The sequence below is a fragment of the Acinonyx jubatus genome, chromosome C1, assembly GCF_027475565.1.
Source record: "Acinonyx jubatus isolate Ajub_Pintada_27869175 chromosome C1, VMU_Ajub_asm_v1.0, whole genome shotgun sequence".
In the NCBI taxonomy this organism is placed as follows: domain Eukaryota; kingdom Metazoa; phylum Chordata; class Mammalia; order Carnivora; family Felidae; genus Acinonyx; species Acinonyx jubatus.
The window spans coordinates 23,953,794-23,976,567 of record NC_069381.1 but is presented as its reverse complement, the minus strand read 5'-3'; the positions used below and the strand labels follow the sequence as shown (position 1 = coordinate 23,976,567).

General features: G+C 48.2%; 1 protein-coding gene across 6 annotated transcripts; it reads right to left on the bottom strand.

Moving 5' to 3' along the window:
* Positions 1-860: 860 nt before the first annotated feature.
* Positions 861-19,570, bottom strand: TMEM39B (transmembrane protein 39B). 6 transcript variants are annotated; one of them, XM_027059797.2, is made up of 9 exons: positions 19,291-19,570; positions 17,505-17,631; positions 16,777-16,996; positions 16,101-16,184; positions 15,627-15,781; positions 8,234-8,570; positions 7,109-7,296; positions 2,728-2,848; positions 861-1,314 (listed from the first exon to the last, which is right to left on the bottom strand). In XM_027059797.2, exons 1-9 carry the CDS (start codon positions 19,292-19,294, stop codon positions 1,072-1,074), a joined length of 1,479 nt encoding a protein of 492 aa, XP_026915598.1. In that variant the 5' UTR covers positions 19,295-19,570; the 3' UTR covers positions 861-1,071. The 6 variants fall into 6 exon arrangements, with proteins under 6 accessions (XP_026915598.1, XP_014936082.2, XP_026915599.2 ...); XM_015080596.3 differs by lacking the exon at positions 19,291-19,570 and adding an exon at positions 19,000-19,078; XM_027059798.2 differs by lacking the exons at positions 15,627-15,781; positions 16,101-16,184; positions 16,777-16,996; positions 19,291-19,570 and adding an exon at positions 19,000-19,067.
* Positions 19,571-22,774: the final 3,204 nt, after the last annotated feature.

The window sequence follows — 22,774 nt, the reverse complement described above, 5'->3', positions numbered from 1 at the left end:
GTCCAGTAAGAGCCAGGTGGTCCTCCAAGCAGCTTTGTTTCCACTCTAGCGCTTGACCTTGCTTACACACCCTCCCTAGCCTAGAACCATTGGTCCACCCTGATCCATCTCCTGCAAAATTTTCCAGCTCCACCCCAACCCCCACCCCTTGTTCCCTATCCTTCCTGCTCTAGGAACCATTCTGCTTACCTGCCCCAAATACACCAGAATGTTCCAAATCTCACATGTATTACATGTCTCCTTTACTCTGCTTGAAGTGCCTTTCCCCCAGTTTGCCCACCTAGAAAGTGCCTGACAACTCAGACTGTCCCCTCCTTCAAGAAATTCTTAGAGCATTAAACATGCTCTCTCCTGCGCTGCTGTCCTGTAACTGTTAACACCCATCCCAGTGTAGTGTGACCTGTTTCTGTCTTGGCGTCCTGTCTACCATAGCACCTGACACAGAGCAGGGTCTCAGTGACTGCATGCTGAGAGAATCAGGACATCACATTTTGAGAGGATAGTGGTGTCGTCTTTTGGGAGGGTTTTTTGGCTGCTGTGTTACCTTCGGCAAGTCACTATAGCTCTCTGAGCTTGTTATTCACCTATAGAATTAGAGTGAGAGTACCTACCTCCTAGGGTTGACATAAAAGTTGGATTGAAACAAGGCTGATAATACACATGAGAGTAATGTCTGATACACAGCATTCAGCCAGCGGTAAACACCATGACTTCTGGTGTCTCATTTCCTCTCCACTGGAGAAGGCAGGACCCATGAGGACCCCAGAAGCCACACACAGGGCTTCCTGGCCCAGAATCCTAACCTCTGCTCTCTGCCTGACAGGCAACAAGGGAAAGAAACACAGGACACACAGGCTTAATGGGAGTATAAAAATAGGACTTTTTTCCCCCCTCATAATCACATCAATTATCAAAGAAAGAAACAGTATGTAACAAAAATACAAAGCTCTGGTCAATTTTTTTTGTCTGTTTTTGTGGTTTTTTGCTCCCTCACCCAACCCTCCCCAACAGCCCCTTCCCAGAGAGCTCCTGGCTGAAGCCTGGATGCTATCCCTGGGGTCACCCTGGGGCTTAGGAGAACCGGTGGTCCAGGTCCCTCTGGGGGCTGGCCGAGTAGGAGTAGGCCTTGCCCAATACCAAGCGGTCCCGCAGCAGCTTGAAGAAGGCATAGTAGTTGCTGAAGAGGATGAGCGCCAGGGAGATCGTCTGGTGCCACTTTTCAGAGGACATTAAGGAGTACAGCTGGTAGACAATGACAGCACCCTCCAGCAGCAGAAGGATGTTGAGGATCCGCAGGGGTTTGCTGAAAAAGAACTGCCCAGGAAAGGGTAGGCAGGGACTGGAAAGTTTGTTCGAGAAACCTGCCTCCCGGATGGGGGTTTGGGGTGGGCCAGGGAAGGGGACAAGCTCTGGGGGCCCCATGCAGACTTGGATGGAGAGGAAGACTGTGAGGTTGGGCACGGACTTTGCCACCTCTCCACCTCTGCCTGTGGTGTTTCTTTTCCGGGAAGCTTTTCTTGAGAGGTTTCACTCCCTCAAACCTTTTCTGGTCTATAATCGACACCTTTTTATATGTGATCCTCCTGGGTATAGTCAGGCCTGAACAAATTAGAATCTTACGACACAGGCATGGAAAGTCATCATAGACTCTACAGTCTGAGAAACCCACTTCTTCATGGGTAGCATCCCGATCTAGGCCAGAAGCTTCTAGGGCATGTGGCGACACCTCACTCTGACCTGGTATTTACAAAGGAAGACAGAGCGTGGGGACTCGAGAAAAATGTTCTCATCCGTTCCAAAGTGCAATCAACGTCTTAGGGAATTTCAATTCTGCAGGGACCAAGGTACCTGACCTCAAGAGCTACTTAAAGGATGGGAAGAGAAGTGGCAGGAAATGGGAGTCCAAGAAACCAGCATGCCAGGCTCAGTTCTGAACCTGACAGGCTACAGGACCTTGGGCAAGTCCCTTTCCTGTCGGGGCCTCGGGTTTCTCTACCGTGAAGAGATGACCCAGGTCAATGATTCCTCAAACTGTGTTCCTTGGAACCCTGGGTTCTGAGGAGGTCTTTTAGGGGCTATAGCAGTGGTCAGTGGGAACTGAAGGGAGTTCCAACTCTTTCAAATAGAGTAGTGCCAGGAGGTCCTATATACCAGACTTCAGTCTATGACTGTGTCGGAAAAAAGGCTTTTGAGAGTAAAATAAGTAAATAAAATGGAGACCACTAGCCTCAATGATTTTGAGCAACCCTTTCCATAATGCTGAGTCCAGGAGTCATGACCATCAGATCCCAAGTTTCCGAGCAAGGCACCCTTGAACGAGTTAGACCCTCTGAGCCAATTTCAGTCTCGGAAAATGGGGAGAGCCGTGGTGTTTCTCTCACACACAGGCGAAGAATGCACGGAGGCTGCATGGCAACTGCTTACCACTGTGCCTGGCGCACCATATGGAATGGGGATAGTTCTTATTTTCGCCACTGAGAACCTCTTCTTTTATTGTATCATCCTCCCCGCCTCCACCCGATGTTTTCAAGGATCAGCCACCAAGTGAGCTGCACTTATGAAGTCACCACTGGTATGGCTGTCCTTGTGCTGCACAGTGTGTAGTTTCCGCTGGATTTGGGAAATGCTGAAAATAGCTGTCTCTTGCTAGGACATCACCTTCCCGTCCGGGATCCTCCTGCTCTCCAGATCAGGCCCCACCCCTCCTTCCCAGGGGAGGAGACTCACGTGGAAGCGGAAGTGGGAGACATCAGAGGGGATAGCCACGTTGTAGTGGCCCACTGCCTTGTAGACGTTCTTGCTGTGTTTCACCAGCACGCCCTGCGGCCACATGCATTCTTCCGTCCACCTGGAGGCACAGCCCAACAGTGCCCCTTATGCCCAGCTCACCCACAAAAGGGGGTACCAGAAGCCTGGGCCTGGCATGATCACCAGGGCCCCCGACTCCCATTTCTATCATTTAGACACAGTGACTTTCCTTTTCTGGGTCTCAGCTGCCTCCTCTGTAAAATGGGGTAACAATCATGAGAAATTCACTGCACTGGGAGGCAGAGGGTCTAGGGTTGTCATTCATGTCTGAGAGACTGTCCAGAAAACCCTTTTCCCTCTTCGGGTGCATTTTCCTCACCTGCTCTTAACCTCTAGCCTCCAGCTGGTCTACTACACAGCTGCCCGAGTGGTCTTTGTAAAACACCAAGCTGAGCCTATTCTCTGCTCGAACCCCCTTAAGTGTTTTCAGTGCTCTCGGAGTCAAGTCCCCAAGGATGTGGTGTTGCCGCTGAGGCCCTTCCGTGACTCCCACCGCACAGCCCAGGCACAAGCCATTCAGAACTGTCTCTAATTCCTCCAGCACAGCTTACTGTTTCATGTCTCTGCGCAAGTCTCTCCCTCCGACTGAACTGCACTTCCTGATGCTGTATCCTTCTGGCGAGCTCTTTCCAAACTCAGGATCCTCCAGAAAGCCTTCCTCAAACTCCCCGCAGAGTTCAGCATTCTTCAACTGCTCCCTGAATCTCCTGCTACTGGTCCACTTTCCCCAGTGTTTTATCACTTATGTATTTCCCTGTATTCCTCACTAATCTGGGAACCCTTGACGGAAGAGATGGTATACAATTCATCTCTACGACCTCAGGGCACGGCACAAGGCCTGGCACAGAGGGACTTCAATAAGCATGTGATTGAGATGGTGGGATCTTCCAATTCTTCCAGTGTTCTGCCAGATATCACAGGGACTCCCGGGGTCCTGGGCCAGAGGACAGAGAATTGCTGTCTACAAAAAACTCTACCTCATTCCTACCCTGTTGATTCATTCACTTAAAAACCAGTTATCAGGGCACCTGGGTGGCTCAGTTAGTTAAGCGTCCGACTCTTGATTTCAGTTCAGGTCAGGATCTCAGGGTTGTGAGAGCCAGCCCCGCATCAGGCTCCGTGCTAGGTATGGAGCCTGCTTGAGATGCTCTCTCTCCCTCTCCCTATGTCCCTTCCCTGCTTGCATGGTACTCTCTCTCAAAAAAAAAAACAAACCAAAACAAAACAAAAAAACAAAAAGAGGGGCACCTGGGTGGCTCAGCTGATTAAACGTCTGACTTCAGCTCAGGTCATGATCTCACGGCTTGTGGGTTTGAGCCCTGCGTCTGAGCCTGCTTCAGATTCTGCGTCTCCCTCTCTCTCTGCCCCACCCCCAAAATAAAAAAATAAAACTTAAAAACAAGAAAACAAAAAAGAAAAACCAGCTATCACATTATACCTAATAACACAGATGAAACTCACAGGGATGTGCTGAATGAAAAAGAAACTGAACCCAAGATTTCATTTACATGAACTTGTAGAACAGCCAAAACTAACCTGTGGTTAGTTTATTTATTAAAAAAAAAAAATTTTTTTTTTTTTGAGAGAGAACACGAGCATGTGTACACGCATGAGTGAGGGAGAAGGACAGAGGGAGAGAGAGAATCTTTTTTTTAAATGTTTATTTTTATTTTGAGAGAGAAAGTGTGTGCAGGGGAGGGGCAGAGAAAGAATCCCAAGCATGTGGGGCCTGATCTCACGAATCGTGAGATCATGACCTGAGCCAAAATCATGAGTTGGGACACTTAACCAACTGAGCCATCCAGGCACCCCGAGAGAGAGAGAGAGAATCTTTTTTTTGAGATTTATTTACTTTTGAAAGAGAGAGTGCAAGCAGAGAAGGGACAGAGAAAGAGGAGGGCAGAAGATCCAAAGCGGGCTCTGTGCTGACAGCAGTGAGCCCGATGGGGGATTCGAACCCATGAGCCGTGAGATCATGACCTGAGCCAAAGTCAGATGCTCAACCAACTGAGCTATTCAGATGCCCCGAGAGAGAGAATCTTAAGCAGGCTCCATGCTCAGCATGGAGCCCGATGTGGGGCTTGATCCCACGACTCTGGGATCATGACTTGAGCAGAAATCATGAGTCAGATGCTCAACCAACTGAGCTACTCAGGCACCCCGCTTATGGTTAGTTTTGAAGGAATGCAGAAAAATAGTTGTCTGGGTGGTGGTGGTGAGGGGGCGGTCATTGGCAAAAGCTAGGAGGAAATTTTCAGAGGCTGTAAATGTTCTACATCTTGATTTGATGTGGGCTACGTGGGTATATATGACTATCAAAACTCAAAGAATTATACACTTTAAGATCTATGCATTTCACTATATGTAAATTTTACCTTATAAAAAGACTAGACACGAACCACAAAAATTTACTGTGGCCCTATTATAAGCCAGGCACTCTGCGAGTGAGATGGCTGAGTACTTGACAGGCAAGGACCCTGACGACCGGGAGCTTTACTCTAGGAATAACAGCCAAGTAACTAAGCAAACACAGCAGAGCGTTAGGTGCAATGATCATGATATTATGGGGTTGTGGGAACACAGGGGAGGGGCGCCAAACCCATCCTGGATGGTGAGGAAAGTGTTCCTGGAGGAAAGCAAAGTGCTAAGGAATGCATAGGAATTAATCAGGAAAAGAATTGGAAAGGGTGTTCCAGGCAAAACAAGCATCATATGCAAAACCCTGGATACACACATGCATATAGAATTTGAGGATCTGAAGCAGTTTGGTCTGGCTAGGGCAGAGTATGAGTGGAGGCATGGTAAGAGATGAGGCAGAAAAGGCTGGCAGGACCCAGTGTAGCGGCTGGGAAGCCATGTGCAGGAGCCTGGGTCTTCTCTGTGGACCACGGTGAGCTACAGACAGGTGCCTCCCTCATGTTCAGCTATATTCTTATTTTTCTCATTTTTTATTTTTATTTTTTTATTGGGTGGGGAGAGAGAGAGAGAGCGCACACACATAAGCAGGGGAGAGGGGCAGAGAGAAAGAGCATCTTAAGCACACTCCACGGTCTGCATGGAGTCCAATGCTGGGTTCCATCCCATGACCCCACTGAGATCATGACCTGAGCCAAAATCAAGAGTCAGACACTCAACTGACTGAGCCCCCCAGGTGCCCCTTAGCTATATTCTATCTTTCTACTCCTCGCTCCCCTCAGAGGCTATGGCTAAGCCGAGCCCCCTTTGAGCCCATTTGGCAATCTTCATCCCCTTTCCTGGACCACCTGGACAGAGCCTGGGAGGGTCCCTAACTAGCACTGACAGCCAACGTCAGGAAGCTTGGCTTCTGTGGCCTTCCTTTGCATCTCTGCTTCTTGGTGGGCCTACCCCTACAAATCTGTCTGGGGGCCTCTTCTCTGCCACACCTTGTCCTCGGCCCACGGCTCAGATAAGATTCAGGTGGGCCCAGCCTCAAGGAGCTTCCGGTCTACTGGGGGAAAGCAGGCAGGAAAATTAGGGTAACCTGGGCGAAAAGTACTGCGGTAAAGGCACCATGAAGGACGAGCCAGGCTGAGGGGAGGCCGGCCCAGCACCTCAGGGCTCCTGAGCAGGTGACTTCTGCCTCTGCAGGGCCGTCCTGCAGCTGGGCTTCTTTCGGCCCATCATCCTAATGATTTGTGTACGGCTGTCACCCCCACCAGACTGTGAACTCCTCAAGGACCTTGTCTCAGTCATTTCCTCCCTGTGGCTCTGCTTCCCTGGCCAGGGCTCACCATAACCACGGTCAGAGCTAACACAGCACATATCCTCTGACCAGACAGATGGAATGGGTTCCTTCACTGTTCAAAACCCCCCCAGTCCCCCTCTGCCTGTAGGTCAAAGTCTAAGCTCCTCTGTCCAATACATAGCACCAGGCTGGTTATGGCTTCGGTAGAGGTAAATGCCTGCTGGAAAGGAGGTGACCTAATGATTGAATAGATGAGTGAGCAAGGGACAGAAGGAGAGAAGCAATGAATGAATGCAAGAGCATATTGGTCAACGAGCTGGATAAAGAACAGTCAGCGAATGAGAAAGTCAACGAGTCTGTGAATTTACTGCCTGGCCTCCTCACATCTCCAGCACACTGCAAGTTACCTAAGGACAGAGGACATGTCTGCCTTGGGTCCTGCCATACCCTCCTCTGGCCACAAGGCCCAGCACACCAGATGTGCTCAACAACCACCTGCTGACTGAATGAATGAGTTGGTGATGGAGGAGGGGACTAACTCCAGACACTGACCAGGAGGGCCGGGGTTGGGCAGAGAAGGGCAGGGCGACTCACGGGTGCTGCAGCACGTTGGAGCACAGCGCTGGGTCCACCTTCTGCCAGCAGCCCAGGTGGGCAGCGGCCTTGTGCAGTAGGTCACAGTAGCTGGCAGGCAGCAGGTGCTGCATGAGGATGACTGAGGTGCTGATGGACACCAGGAGGAAGAGCTCACAGGACCAGCGCTTGTCATAATAATGCGTGTTCTGGGGGCAGGGGGTGGTGGGTTAAGGCCTGGGATGTCCACAATGGCCTCCCTCCCTCCCCCTTCCCTGATTCTGTCTGCCTCAGAAACCAGGACAGCCCTCAGTGGGGGCCTGAGACCAAGGATCAAATACCTAACGAAGAAGGCTTAATCATGGGCTTAGACCCTGTGCCCACTACTCAGTTCTCCACAAGCTCCTCTTACATAAAAACTGCTCCCGCTGCCTACGACTCTGAGCCAGAGCATAGACTCCGGGGTCCAACAGACATCAGTTCAAATCTTGACTCTGCTGCTTTATTAACTATGTGATGCTGGGCAAACCATTTCACTTCTCTGTGCTCTAGCTGCCTCATCTGTTAAATGAGGATAAGAATAGCTACCAACCACCTATGAGAGGCGTTAGGGGGATTATCACACTCCTGAAAGCTCTAGCACATTGTAGGTGTTCAAGAAATATTATGTCCTCTCAGCCTCAAATCATTCAGCGCAGTCTACCCCTGGAGAAATGTTTCCAGCCTACTGTCAGCTGGGGAGGTACCTTCCCAGAAGGCCAGACGAGCAAGAGAGAAGGCACAGGCTTTTGGAGTCATTCAGGTCTGGATGAATCCTGGCTTTCCTACTTACTGATGAAGCTGGACATTGTGACATGCCTGTGCCAAAACAGCCACAGTGAAATACAACATCACTGCTTTTTGTTATCAATCACGTATTATGAACAGCAATATCATGTCCCAATCATTGGCTGGGTGACCTTGCGCAGGCCACTCCCTTTCAGGGAGCCTTGTGCTCTCTACTCTAAAATCGAGGTAGCGGTCACTCTAGCCCTCAAGAGAACAGATGGGAATCTTGTCAAAAACGGTCCAGTTATTTATGCAAGGGGGAGGGCTCCTGCGGGGCAGCTCCCCTCCCACCCCCACCCCACAGGCTGAGCTACGTACCTTCACAAACCAGACAGGCACAAAGGCCACGTAATAGGCACTCAGCATGGAGCTGACCAGCACTTCCTTCATGCGCCAGTTGAAGTCCATCTTGAGGAATTCTACCTCGCTGCGGATGAGGCTGGGGGACAGGCAGCAGGCGTGGGTGGGCATGGCATCTGGGCCGTACAGCTGCCGCGTGTGCTGCTTCCACGTCTCCCGCAGCGTCAGCAGGTAGTCCCGGCTCCGTGCCAGGCCACTGACCGCCTCCCGGGGACCCACAGAGGCCATGTGGCTGAAGAGGTTGGTCTTGCGCAGGTCACAGTTCAGCTGCAGGAACGGAATGTACATCCCAAACCTGCTGGGGAAGACAGTGGTGAGGGTAGGCCTGCCCATGGGCCACGATCCCAATCTTTACCCACGGAGGGAATCTTCTTTCCTCCCTGGGCCTTAGCTCTCCCGGCTGCTCAGAGGAGAGAATTTACCCATCCTTCTATACAGCCATCCTCCGGTAAGACATTCAACACACGTATTGGCATCGAGTGCAGGCCAAGCATTGTGCCGAGCGTCGGGAACAAAGTAGGAAGCAGGAGACAAGGCCCTGCCTCACAGTCTATTGCTGACCAACAGTGATCCTAACAGCCCACATTCCTTAGGCACACTCCATGCTCTAGACACTGTACTAAGTGCCTCACACACGTTCTCTGCTTTTGTGTCTCCTAAGAACACTATGCATTAGGTACGGTTATTCTGTACCCTTTTGAGAAAGCTGTGGCTCAGAGAAGTGAAGCGGATTCCCAAAATTTACCCAATAATAAGGAAGCAATAGAGCTGGGATTCAAACCCAGAACTGCCTGGTACCAAAGACCGAGACGCATAATCAACAAATACTAAGAGTAATTCATTAGTTAAAAAAAAAGGTACAAGGGGTGCCTGGCTGGCTCAGTCAGTGGAGCATGCAGCGCTTGATCTCAGGGATGTGAGTTCGAGGCCTGCACTCAGCATAGAGCTTAAACAAAACAAAACAAAACAAAACAAAACAAAACAAAACAAAACACGGACGCGGTACCACAAGAGGTCTAAGTTGTTATGGCTGCATACATTAAAGGCAGCTCTTCAGCTTGTGGAGGAAAGCAGTTCAGGGACACTATTTACCGTGTGCCTATTATGTGCCGAGCACTGAAATGGGCCCTTGAACAGTACAAATCCCTTTCCCTGAGTAGTACCTTTAGGGTTGGTGCTACTCAGTGTGGGGTATTTTGAGTGTATGGCTGGTATCTTTTGAGGAGAGAAGTAGATAGACCTAAAGGCCAGGAGAGTAGATAATTATAGAAAGTAGCTAAGTGCCAGGGTGCCTGGCTGGCTCAGTTGGTAAAGCATGCAACTCCTGATCTTGGGGTTGTGAGTTCAAGTACCACATTGGGCATAGAGATTACTTTAAGTATAAATAAATATGTAGGGGGAGGAAAGTAGCTAAGTTAGCCTAGCACGTGTCCATGGAACAGTGTAGTAGGTGCTATCTCGAGGCATTCCTTTTTTCAGCTTGGGGCTTGTCAATTTCCCCAGGTCCTCAGACACAGCCCCAGAAAGGTCCCTGGGCTGCCCCTACGAGTTAGGGCCAATGAGAATGTTACATTTTCTTCCCCAGAGTAGCGTTTTTCTTCCTTTTTCCTGATGTTCCAAGAAGGAATACATGAGTATCCTTGGGTAAGCAGTTGGCCTTTTCGGGTTTTTGCTTTCTGGTCTATAAAATGGGGATGCTAGGGGCGCCTGGGTGGCTCAGTCAGTTGGGCGGCCGACTTCGGCTCAGGTCATGATCTCACGGTTCATGAGTTCGAGCCCCGCGTCGGGCTCTGTGCTGACTGCTCAGAGCCTGGAGCCTGTTTCAGATTCTGTGTCTCCCTCTCTCTGACCCTCCCCCGTTCATGCTCTGTCTCTCTCTCTGTCTCAAAAATAAATAAACGTTAAAAAAAAATTTTTTTAAATGGGGATGCTACCATTCTCCCTGGTATAAGGTTAAGTAAGATTACTTTGAGAACTGTGGTCAGCAGCATAACCGTTAGGGTCAAACAGACCAGGATTAAAATCCCAGCTCTGCTATTGACTAGCACTCTGATTTAGGGCAAGTTATTTCATCTCTATGAGCCTCAGTTTCCTTAATTTGCTTTAAATTACATAGCTTGTACTGATTCTCTACACTCAGGTATTACACCTAGTGTTTTCATAAATACCCTCTTTCAAACCTTGTAACAACACCCAGCATGGTGTTTGACCCAAAGTAGAAGATCCATAACATTTTGCTTAGAAAAGAGAGACCAGGGATTCTGTGGGACAGAAAAGAAGACTGTAATGGGACTCCCAAAATATTCTTCAGGATACCCTGTGGGAACGAAGGAGTGGAGCACCGATAGGATCAGGGTGATACAAGGGATTCAGACTCAAATTTAAGGGCAAGTACTCAAGAATCTCCCTGGTTTTGCCTCTAAGGAGGACTGCAGATACAATTACGTTATTTGGCAACAGCAAGTGACTGCTCCACGGGTCACAAGTTAGAAGCAGCTTCACTGCAAGATGGCAGATTCCCTCTCACCCCCTCCACTCAAGACATGACCGTATAAAAGTAGGTAATAAATTCATATCAGCAAAAAGAATGGGAGTGGGGTTATTGGTTCACAAGCGATTTTGACAAATTTAGAAAGCAGAGGGAAACATGTTGACAGAGGAGGAAGGAAGCCATCAATAGAGCCACGCTGTCCAACAGAAATATAATGAGAATTACGTATGTAATTTGAAATTTTCTGGTAGCCACTTTGAAAAAAAATGAAATTAATGTTAATGCTCTACTTAACCCAATATATGCCAAATATTATCATTTCAACATGGCATCATTATTTACCAATGAGATTTTTACTTACTTTCTTTTTTTGCACTAAGCCTTCAGAATCTGATGCGTACTTCACACTTACAACAACACACTTCAATTCAAACTAACTTCTCTCAAATGTTCAATAATAACAGGTAGCTGGAAGCTGCTCAACTGGATGGCGTAGGTCTAGAATATGCTGCGAGGGCTGTACTGGGGGTAGGAGCTTATCTGCCCAGTGACCCAAGAGAGACTCTGGCTTGAAGCAGACACATCTGATAAAGGGTAGAAGTGAGCAGCAGGACTGAACAAATGGGATTAAACAAAGATCTGTATTTATTTATAAGAGTCAGTCCATTTATTCTCTTATTCACCTCACACAATCTACCCTGAAGGATTCTTCTGTAAAGAATGTGAATAAACTACCCTGGGGAGAACGGAGATCTCTAATGGGGGCATCCTAGGGTAACCCCCTCATCCTGGTTTCTGGCCTATGGGGGCACACAACTCACTTATCCTAAAGCAAAGTCTGCCAGTCTGTGTGTCCTGCTCTTATAGTTAGAATCCCTGGCCAAAGCTCCCACTCATATATACAATGGCAGAGGGAGAGGAAGTGTGCTCCAACCTACTCAGTCCTTCATTTGTAAGTGTAAAGAGACAACTGAAGAAACTAACGATGCTTAGAAACCTAGCAGCAGGAAACGAAAGATCGACCCCAGTGGAAAGACAAAATTGAGGGAACATGAGAGATTTTTAAAACAAGAACAGAATGCTATGAGAAAAGGACAATCAGAAAACAAGAAAGAGGTCGGAGAGATAAAAAATTTGACTGCTGAAAAACTCAATAAAAAAGCTGGAAGATAAAGTTGAGAAAATCTCCCTAAAGGCAAAGTAAAAAAAGAGAGAGAGGAGAAAGAAGGGGGGAGAGAGACAGAGAGGAAGAAAGACGGGGATGGGGGGGTGGAGAAAGGGAGAGCGATGAAAAATATGAGGGAAAATATAAGAGAAACAGATGATCACTCTATGAGGTCTACCACCTTAAGAACAGAAGTCCTAGAGAGAATAGAAAAAATGGAAGGGAAGATATTATCAAAGAAATAATAGGAGAAAATTTCCCTGATCTGAAGAAATAGCCAAATCTCCAGGTTAAAAAGTCCTAGAGTACGGATACGATGACTGACGAAAGTCCCACACCAGACACCTCCTTATAAAATTTCAACTAATCAAAAGACAAACAGGCTACCTCTAAAAGCTTTTAGAAAGGAAAAAACAAGTCATCTACAAAAGAACTGGAATCAAACTGGCATCAGACTTCTCACTGGATGCTAGAGACAATGGAATAGTATCTTCAGACTTCTGGGAGAATATGAATTTGAACTTAGAAATCTACATTTAGCTGAACCATCAATCAAGTATGAGGGCAGAATAAAGACATTTTTAGACATGCAAGGCCTCTAAATGTATATACCTCCCACACCCATTGTTAAGGAAATTACCTGATAACGCACTCCAGCAAAATAAGGGAGAAAACCAAGAAAGAAGACATGGGATCCAGGAAACAGTGGATCCAACCCAGGAGGGCAGCGAAGGGAAGTCCCAGGTTGAGAGCTGTACAGCAGGCCTAAAGAGCAACCACTCCAGACTGGAGCAGGAGGATGGAAGGCTCCAGGAAGGATGTCTTTAGGGGGGAAAAATGGACTCCAGGCAACAGGCAGCATGATTGAGAGGCTGGATAAACTTGAGGATATGTTGAAGGCCCATCACTCTTTTGTCAACAAGAAAAAAGAAAGGCAATTAGAACTCCAAGGAAAAAAAAAGAGCCTGTATTAGAAAGTTACAATCTAAATACGAAGCAAACTAAAATGTGGCATGATTTTAAGCAATTGATGGAATGTAAGAAAAGAGAAACCATTTGACTTTGACGTGAAGAACTTTCTTTTTTTAAGAGGTCCAAGATTATAACTCAGTAACCACAGAGAAGGAACGTTATCTATGCACACTACTTGGTCCTGAAGTGAATGGTATTTTCATATTCATAATAACATCAAGGCTACTTATTGCTTTTTAGCTTTTAGAATTAACCCTAAACAAAGAATGGAAGACTTAAATGTGGTTATATAGGGGAATGTGAATGTCAAGCCTAACAACATAAGAGTATAGCTGCCAGGAAGTGAGAGGAGGAAGAGGGGAGGAAAAGTGGAAGGGTAGAGTTCCTAACATTATTGTCTACATTAAAGGGATTAAGATACTATTGTTGATGAGATAAAAAATACAGGCGTAGTGATATTATTGGAAAAGATAATAGAAAAATAAAAATAATAAGTTATCAAATACTGGGAATAGTATGGATGGAAGGGTGAATTAAGTAAATCTTCACCTGTCATTGAAGGGAATCAATGTATGTATTTGTGTGTATGATGTGCTTGTATATGCATAAAACATTTATTTCCAGGATATACAAGAAACCAGAAATGGTGGTGGTTACCTCTTGGAAGGGAAACTGGGTAGCTAAGAGACAGGAGCCAAAGAGAGACTTCTTCATTCTATATTCTTTATACATTTTTACACATATTTATACATTTTGAATTTTAACTATGTAAACCTATTATCCAGCTATAAAATCAATGATAAATTTTTGAAAGGAATAAAGGCACAAAGATACTAGAATTATGGAGGTAACTCAAAAAACACTGAAAGTCAGAAACAGTGAGAGAGATCGCTTTGGAGAAGTGGGACTAAAAAGCTAGTAAGTAGGGCGCCTGGGGGGCTCAGTCAGTTAAATGTGTCTGACTCTTGATTTCAGCTCAACTCATGATCTCATGGTACAGGAGTTCAAGCCCCGCATCGGGCTCCGTGCTGACAGTGCACAGCCTGCTTGGGATTCTCTCTCTCCCTCTTTCTCTGCCCCTCTTCTGCTCGTGCTCATTCTCTCGAAATGAATACACTTAAAAAATAAATAAATAAAAAGCGAAAAAGTGGGGTTGGAGGCTGTTGTTCATCATAAGCTTTTTAGCATTACTGGACTGATTTGTTAGGCTATGTATGTCTTATGTTAATAAAAATTTAAACATTAAATAATAATAATAAAAAAAAAGGCAAAGTATGAATACTAAATGATACCTGTACCCAAAGAGAATGGATTCACTGGATAGCAACCAGAAAGTGAGAAAATTAAGGCGACTATTGACGGCTCTAACCATTTGTTATCATCTATCAAAATTGTACTACACCTTTCAGTACAGTCATTCTACTTCTGGGAACCTGTTGACAGAAATATTGGACAAGTGGGCAAAGATGTATGCAAAAGAATGTTCCCTACCTCACGGTCTCCAATAGGGAAAGCTAGGAACACCTCAAAAGGGCACCAATAGAAGACAAATACAACTGTGAAAAATCTACACAGTGGAATACTATAGGCTATTTTAAAAACTGAGGCAAACCTGTATGCATCGCCATGGAAAAATACCCAAGCTATATGATGATGCAAAAAAATGCAGTAAATTGTACAATATCATGCATAGTTTAATTCCTTTTTGGTTAAAAAAAAAGTATACGTGTGTATGCTCGGACAGAAAAATTTGGAAGGATATGCTGCAAATAATGGTTTTCTGGAGGACTGGTGTTATATAGGACTTTCATTTTCTACATTAAAAGCTTCTGTAAAGTTTAATGTTTTTATATGACACATGTGTCACTCTTATAATTAAACACTAGTTATAACTGAAACAAGTGTGATGGGGCTCCTCCCATGACAGTGCCCTTTTGGTCATGCAAGGTACAGAGGGAGGAGTATCCAGCTCTGAAGCTTCCCGGGACACAGAAATGGCCCAGCCTGAGGAAGTTCATGAACCAGAAAGCCCAGGGGTTGGGAAATGATTGTAAATGCCCAGGCAGCCAGGAGCCTGCCCCAAGAACAGCCAGCGTGGACATCTTGCCAAAGCTCTCCCCGGTTCTAGGTCAGAAGGGGGAAGTCCTGGGCTCTTTCCAGACACTGTCTTTCCGTCCTCAATAATCTGGGCTCTGGTGAGATGGAGTGAGTGAGCAAAACAAACACAAAGACTGACATACACGCATAGACGTGTAGATATGCACACACACTTCATGCATAGACACCCACACAGAGAGACATGCACACACGCAGGTGCTCGCATGCACACAGACCTGGGGGAGGCACCGAGAGATTACATAAACATTAACATACAAAAAAAGACAGAGAAAGAACCAGAGAGAGAAGAAAGAGAGAGGGAGACAAAGCCCATGCACCCCTATCAGGAACTGTTCCTTTGGCATATACACACTCAGATCTGAGTCCCATTCTGACCTCCCCCTTGGTGGCACCTTGGGTAAATTAGGCCTGCTGTCTCAGTTTCTGCTCCTGCAAAAACCTAATCACCTTAGTCTCAGGGGGATGTTCTCAGACAACGTGAGAGGATATTGCTGCTGCCCTGCCATGAGTCTTCCAGGTATGGGGGCCTGCTGACCCAGCCACACTCAGGGCAGAGGTCAGGAGCCAGGTGCTAGGCAGTGAGGGGTGGAGTGAGGGGTACTCACGGATAGCAGAGGAACAGGAGGTTCAGGAAGGAGTAGGTCCTGAAGAGGTGGATGAGGGAGCGGCACAGACTCCAGCCTGTTGCCGTGAGAACGGTGAAGCGGGTGAGGAACAGCAGGATGGAGCGAAAGAGGGAGACCTTCCCCCTCTGAGAAGCCTGGGTCAGGGCGAGATAGGACAGGATGGGGCCTTGGATAGGCCACGGGGACTGTGCCCAAATCCCACCCAGCATGACCTGTGATCCCACCCAGGGAACCATGGGGCAGCAGGCCGGACAGAACCTGGCAAGGTGAATGCTTTTCCTTGGCGCCCAGGAAACTCCAAGAGGAAGGGGATATGAGTAATGTTCTTCAACCAAGTTCAAAGGGAGCCCCAAGGAAAATGCCTTGGGCTTGAAGGGCTAGGCGTGTTTCCTTGGTACCCCCAGGGGAAAGGCGAGTCCCCAAGTCCCCGGTCATCCTCTAGGACCCAATCACCTCCTTCACGATGGACCCAATGAAGCGGCGGCCCAGAACGATGGTGGTCACCATCAGCAAGTTGAAGTCGATCAGGTGGAAATTCTGTCAGGGGGCAGAGGCTGGGGGTCACGTGGGCCCCCTGCCCATATACGGGCTTTTTTCAAACCCACCTCCCCCTGCCCGGTCCTTTCCACAGGGACTATCCCCACTCTCCGACCTTCACAAGTCTCTAGCTGAATCAGGCCAGGAAATTACCTAGAGGAGTAGAACAGGACCCAGAGGAGGGAAGTGGGACAGTCCCTGGAGATAAGAGAGTGGTGTGTGAGCCCTGTTGCTCTGATCACCCATGCTCCGGTCCCTGAACCTCTCTTTCTACACGGAGATCTTTCCACTCATTAAAATACTCAGGTATGCCTGTGGCTCTTCTCCCCCACAGGACTTAAGATTCTGCCTTCCTTTAGGCAAAATCTATCCGATTTATCTCCACTACCTTTGACCCGCCTAATGCAGTACTGAGCAATTCGGGTGAGTGTTCAGGAATCATTCATTTTCTGTTCCTTCTACATGTTCTATGCCCGGCATGAGGCCAAATGTACAGGGCACTCACTCGGTAAACTGTGTTAAACTGAAGCCAAACGTCATACACACACACACACACACACACACACACAGCTGGTCCTAGCTGGGCACCTACCAGGGAGGTGTGGGATGGCGGGTGGGAAGGCGGATACCACCACACTGTCTTGTAGATGTTGATGTAGTGGACGAAGAGGGCTATGAGCTGGCAGAAGAAAAGCTGCAACTCAAACAGAATGCTGGCCTGGACTGGCAGCTCGGGGATCTTGCAGTGCTGTAGGGGCACGACCGTCTGGGTGGCCAGAGGGGGGCTGGAGAGGCCCGTCCCAGAACTGCTCCTGGGAGGTGGGGAGGGAAAAAACATCAGGAGCTGTCCTGAGAACCCCACCAAGAAGGGCTTCTGGGGCGAAGGATGGTGAGGTTGGGTCAGAAAAGCAGCACAAGGCAAACACGGAGTCCTAATCCTGCCTGTCAGACAAAGGAGCCGACAGAGACTTTTCCTATCCCTAATCTTATTCAGGCTTTCCAACATTCCCCAGGAAGGAAAGAATTATTAGATCCATTTTACAGATGAGGAAAAGGAGGCCCAGTGAACGGAGACAACTTGTTGAAGCCACCAGAAAATCAGGAGCAGAATTGTAAGTGGAATCCTGTAACTGGGCTTACTATACTATGTCCCTCTGCATCTGCCCAAGTGACCACCACTCTGGGTCTTTTGCTGCTCACTGCACTCTAAGCCCCCGTCTGGGATCTGGGGTATCACATCCTAGAGCCCAGTGAGAGAGAGCTTTGTTCATACTGCCCCTGTGAGCCCACAGTGAGGGGCAAGACACAGAGGTGGTTTACCTGGTGCGGGAGCGGACACTGGTGACTGATGCACTGGAAGTATGGCCCCCACCAGAGCCCCCTGATGATCCTGGCTCACACAGTGGATTTCGACAGTAGGATGTCCTGTTGGGACCTCTTCGTCCTCCTGTGGGACTCAACATAAAATAGATCCTCAAGCCGGAGGGCATATATCAAGGATAACAGCAATGATACTGACTACCAGTTACCTGGTGTCTCATTTTATCATTTAATCACAGAGACCTCTGATCTGGCCCCTGCCTAATGCTTCAACCTCATCTCCCATTCCTGCCTGGCCTCCAAGCTTCGGCCATCCTGTCCTTTCTCTCCTTAAGCAAACCAAACTTGTTGCTACCTCTTATATTGCTGTATCATGTCTGGAGAGCCCTCCCCTGACTGCCATTTTTTAAGCATCTGCCCCCATAACCCTCTTATTTCTACTTTTTTCACAATTCAGTCTTAGAATTTATCGTATTCACTTGTTAACACATGTATTGTCTTTCTCACTAGAGCAGAAAGTCAGTGAGGTCATTAACCTTAGCTGTCTTTTTCACTGTGTATCCCCTCCCCCTACCACAGAGCCCAGCATAAAGTTATGTGCTCTATAAGTCTGTCTTGATGAGTGGCTGAACCCAGCAAAATAGGTTTCCCACAGGTTAGGAAACTGAGTTTACACTGTGTCACGGGTAATTTGTGGGTCTGAGGCTTGAGCTCTTAGCTCTGGCGTACGCTGTCCTGTTCAGATACTATAAGCCTCTCTAGGCTTATGATTCTGGGCACCCTTGAGGTCTTCTTCTCAAGAGCCCAAGATCCAGCTCAGTAGGCATCCTGGGGTTTCATGGTCAGGACCAGGACCTGAGCACAGGGTCAAGGATGTGGGTTCTGGGAGAATGCTGTGGTTGTGGACCCAAACCCTATTTCTCTAAGCTTGTCAGTGTAGCCCAAACTCCCAGGCACCATCCTGCACAAAAGCCCTGCACAAAGGTCCTAAGCACCACCCCAGTCCTAATCAAAATTACAGCCCTGTTCAAACCACCTCATGGCAACAGAGCCTGCACTCGCCTAGCTTCCCAGCTCGGAAGGTTTTCTCACACGTGTCTCCAAAAAGTACTTGTCCAGCTCTGCCCCCAGTCAGCCTCCAACCCAGAAGCTCTGTTCATACACTATCACACCTGGCTTAAAACATCCCACATATGCACCTTCAGTCCAAAAGCTCTGCCCACACCCACTCTCCTCTCTTTAGAAGCTCTACACCCACGTAAAGCCCCTAGGCCCAGAAGCCCCGCCTACACACAGTTGTCAGCCCAGAATACGCGCCCACAAGCCAATAAAAGCTCTCTTTGCCCAGAAGCGCGGCTCCAGAATGGGCTCCCTAGGTCCGGAAGGTCTTCTCGCCCCGCCGCCCCTCGTGCAAAGCCCGAAAACCCAGAAAGTTCGCCCCCGAACAAACGCCTAGAAGCCAGGAGCTCCGCCCCAGCAGTAAGGCCCCGCCTACCGCTACGCCCCGTCCCCGCTTCTAACCCAGGTGAGCGGGTCTTCACCAAAGCCCAAGCCCCCATGGGCCCTCTCCCTTTTAGAAGCCCCGCCTACCGCGCCAATGCCCCGCCTCCATAACCGAGGCCCCACCCTGCAAAGCGACAGGAGGGGGCGGGGCCCCTCTGTGCCCCGCATCCCCTCCCCCTTCCCTCGCCGGGATCTTGTCCGCGTGGGGGAGCAATCAGCAGCTTGGCCATCCCGACCCCCACGTCTGCCCGTTCCCCGGCCGAGCCGGACCCGCTCCGCTCACCCATCTCCTCCCCCCGGCGCTCTCCGCTCCGCCGCCGCAGCTCCTGCGGGCAATATGTCGGAGGCGACGGCGGCCGGGAGAGGACTAACCGCCGCAGCCTAGTCCCCGCGGTATCAGTCGCGCGCTCCCGCCTGGCCGCCAAATTTGCATACAAGGCGGGCTGGAAGCTGGGAACGCGCTTCTTAAAGGGGCCGCGCGGACAAAGGCGGTGCCTGCGCGCTCTCTTTGTCTCTAGGTCCCCTACGCCCTTGCAGCAGCTGCTGCTCGGGAGACTCCAGAGGGAGGGAAGTCACCTCCTGCTTTTCCCTTGCGTGCCTTCTCCCACCGTCTCTTCAGGCCGGAGGGAGGGGACCGGAACCGTCTCTCGGCTCCTGCGCGAGATGGACTGTATCCTTGAGTGGCCCCCAGGCGGCTCAAATTCAACGCGTCCCAAATTGGGCTTTCATTTGTCTTTGGCCTTATTGTTCTCTGGTCCACCCTAGCGAAAACCTGGGAGTCGTTTCCCTCGACCCCCCCCCTTCACTTAGTTTTGCTGACCCTAAATCCTAAATATTTCTCCTGCCACCACCTTAGTTCAAATCCTGCTTCTGCCAATTCTGAGCCTTGAAATCTTTTTTCTGGCTCTTTACAATGAGGTTCGTAATATTCACCTTATAGGTCTTGGTGAGGATTGAATGAGAGAACGCTCGCAGAACAGGGTCTGTTTTTAAAAATGTTAGCCATCATTATTATTAGGATGCATGGCAAGCACTTAACACAGGAAACAGTAAATGAGGTACTGTTACCAAGTGTTATGATTTCTTCCCTCACAAGACCTGTAAACTGTCTTAATCACCTGGTAGCTCCATGGCTTAGCACAGTGCTTGGCACTTAATAGACATCAATATTCAATTAATTGAATGAATTAGTAGATATTTGATATTCATACTTACAGTTAACTGGGAGGAGATGGACATAAAATTAGTAAATTTGGTAGTATATCAGGAGGGAAAAATTGTGGGGGTAAACAGGAGAGGGGTATGGGAGGTTGCAATTTTAAACAGGACAGTCAGAGTAGGCTTCACTGTGAAAGTGACTTTTGACCAAACACTTGAAGGAAATGAGTGAGTTAGTCATGTAGATATCCAGAGAAAACGTGTTCGGGGCAGAGGGAAAAAAAAAATCAGGTATGAACCCAGCTAATGTGTTTAAGAAACGGCAAGGTCAGGGGCACCTGGGTGGCTCAGTTGGTTGAGCATCTGGCTTCGGTTCAGATCGTGATCCCACAGTCTGTGGGTTTGAGCCCTGCATCGGGCTCTGTGCTGACAGCTCAGAGCCTGGAGCCTGCTTCGGATTCTGTCTCCCTTTCTGCCCCTCCCCTGCTCACACTCTGTCTCTCTCTGTCTCAAAAATAAATTAAATTTTTTTTTTTAATTTAAGAAATGGCAAGGTCAGTTTGGCTTGGCTGAAATAGACATGAGAGTGGGATGTGAGAAGGGATGGACACTATAGGGCTCTTACTTACTCTGAATGGGATGGGGAAGATGGAGGGTTTGAACTTACATTTTGTTTTTTAAGTTTATTTTGAGAGAGAGCATGAGGGTGCGTGTGTGCACGTGTAGGGGAGAAGCAGAGAGAGGAAGAGAGCAAATCCCAAGCAGGCTCCGTGCTGTCAGCACAGAGCCCCACACAGGACTTGATCTCAAGAATGGTGAGATCGTGGATGAATTGAGCTGAAATTGAGTGTCGGATGCTTAACTGACTGAGCCACCCAGGCTCCTCTGAACTTACATTAAAAAAATTTTTTTTAATGTTTATTTATTTTTGAGAGAGACAGAGTATGAGCAGGGTTGGGGCAGAGAGAGAGGGAGACACAGAATCTGAAGCAGGCTCCAGGCTCTGAGCTGTCAGCACAGAGCCCGACATGGGGCTCGAACCCACGAACCATGAGATCATGACCCGAGCCGAAGTCAGACACTCAACCGACAGAGCCACCCAGGCAACTCTGAACTTACATTTTTAAAGAATCACTCTGGCTGCTGTGTGAGAATAGACTGTAGGGGCACAAGGGTGGAAGCAGGGAGAACAGATAGAGATAGGGCAATGATATTAGCAAGAGATGTTGATGGATTGTACCAGATTGAGTGAGGGAGTGAGACATGTTGGATTCTGGATTTGAAGGTAAAGTGAGCAGGATTTGTGGACAGATTGGATAGGTGTGTGGAAGAAAGAGAAGATCAAGTATTACTCCAACATTTTTACTGATTTATTTTAATGTTTATTTATTTTCGAGACGGGGGGGGGGAGGGGCAGAGAGAGAGAGGGAGACAGAGAATCCGAAGCAGGCTCCAAGCTCTGAGCCGTCAGCACACGAACCAGGAGATCATAACCTGAGCAGAAGTTGGTGACTGAGACACTCAGGCGCCCCCTATTGCTCCAAGGGTTTTAGTCTAGGCAAAATGGAAACGTGGTTTGATTCAACTCATAGATATCTATTAAATTACAAATTTTACACCAAGTCAGGCCTTCCCATCTGGGGGAAAAGAGGCCAAGAGAGGGAGAATGACCAGCTCACAAAGTAGAGTAGGAATCAGTGAGATTTCTTTCTTCGGCCAAAGAAATTCTGATAGTAGAGCTGGTTCTGATCTCTTTAGAGTGCTGAGTTTGAAATGTATCTTGTTAATTTCTGAACTGCCAAAGCCTAAACTACCTCCCACCTGATAGGCATTCAAATGTGTATCAGTTCAGTTGAATTCAGGTAGTAGCAAACTGGTTCTTAAAAGGAAAGCCAGTTGGGAAGGGAAGCTAAGTGGTTTCAGGAATGGTCCATAAAAGACTGAAGCTGAGCCATTCCTGGGAACTCACTTTAACTCATGTCAAAAAATGTTTTTGAACATCTATTATACGGTGGGCACTAGGGATACAGAAGTGCCGCTCATCCTTGGGAAAGACAGAAGAATCAATAAATTATGGCACAGTGTGACAACAATAGCAGTATGTACCAAGTTCAGAGGTGGAGGGAAGGTGACTGAGTGTGACAGGGGAGGTAGTCAAGAGAAGGCTTCTTGAAAGATGACATCAGAGCTGGTTTCTGAGAGATGAGTAAGAGTTTGTCTGTTATGTTCCTATGGGAGGGAGCGTAACAGTAATTGCCTTACTGGGGCTGGTGGCAGGGGCAGGTCTTGCTATCCGTCTATTACGTGGAAGGGCGCTGGACCTTGTACATGGCAAATGCTCAGGAAATGTTTGCTTAATTGATTTGAGGGCATTCGTACGACCCAGTAACCCAGTGTAAGAGGGGAAGGCCATTCAAGTGGGCTGCTCTGCATGCAACCCATTACCCGTGTCTCCTGCCCACCTTGTATCAGCTGTCTGTTGATTTTGCCTGCCCAACATCCATTCTCCTTCTGTTTAAAACACTTTGATTTTCCCTTGCGAAACGACCCTCCCTCCCACGCTCTCAGTCCATGTGGTCTGGTGGGGCTGCCTTACTCTGCAGGTTCAG

Bases quoted from the DNA above. Each gene is read 5' to 3' on its own strand.
- TMEM39B (XM_015080596.3), bottom strand. From the start codon at position 19,063: ATGGGGGCTTGGGCTTTGGTGAAGACCCGCTCACCTGGGTTAGAAGCG. The intron at 16,185-16,776 runs GTAGGTGCCCAG...GCCCCCTGACAG, and splicing joins CGCCATCCCACACCTCCCTG to AATTTCCACCTGATCGACTT. The intron at 8,571-15,626 runs GTGAGTACCCCT...CTTCCCCAGCAG, and splicing joins CTCCTGTTCCTCTGCTATCC to GTTTGGGATGTACATTCCGT.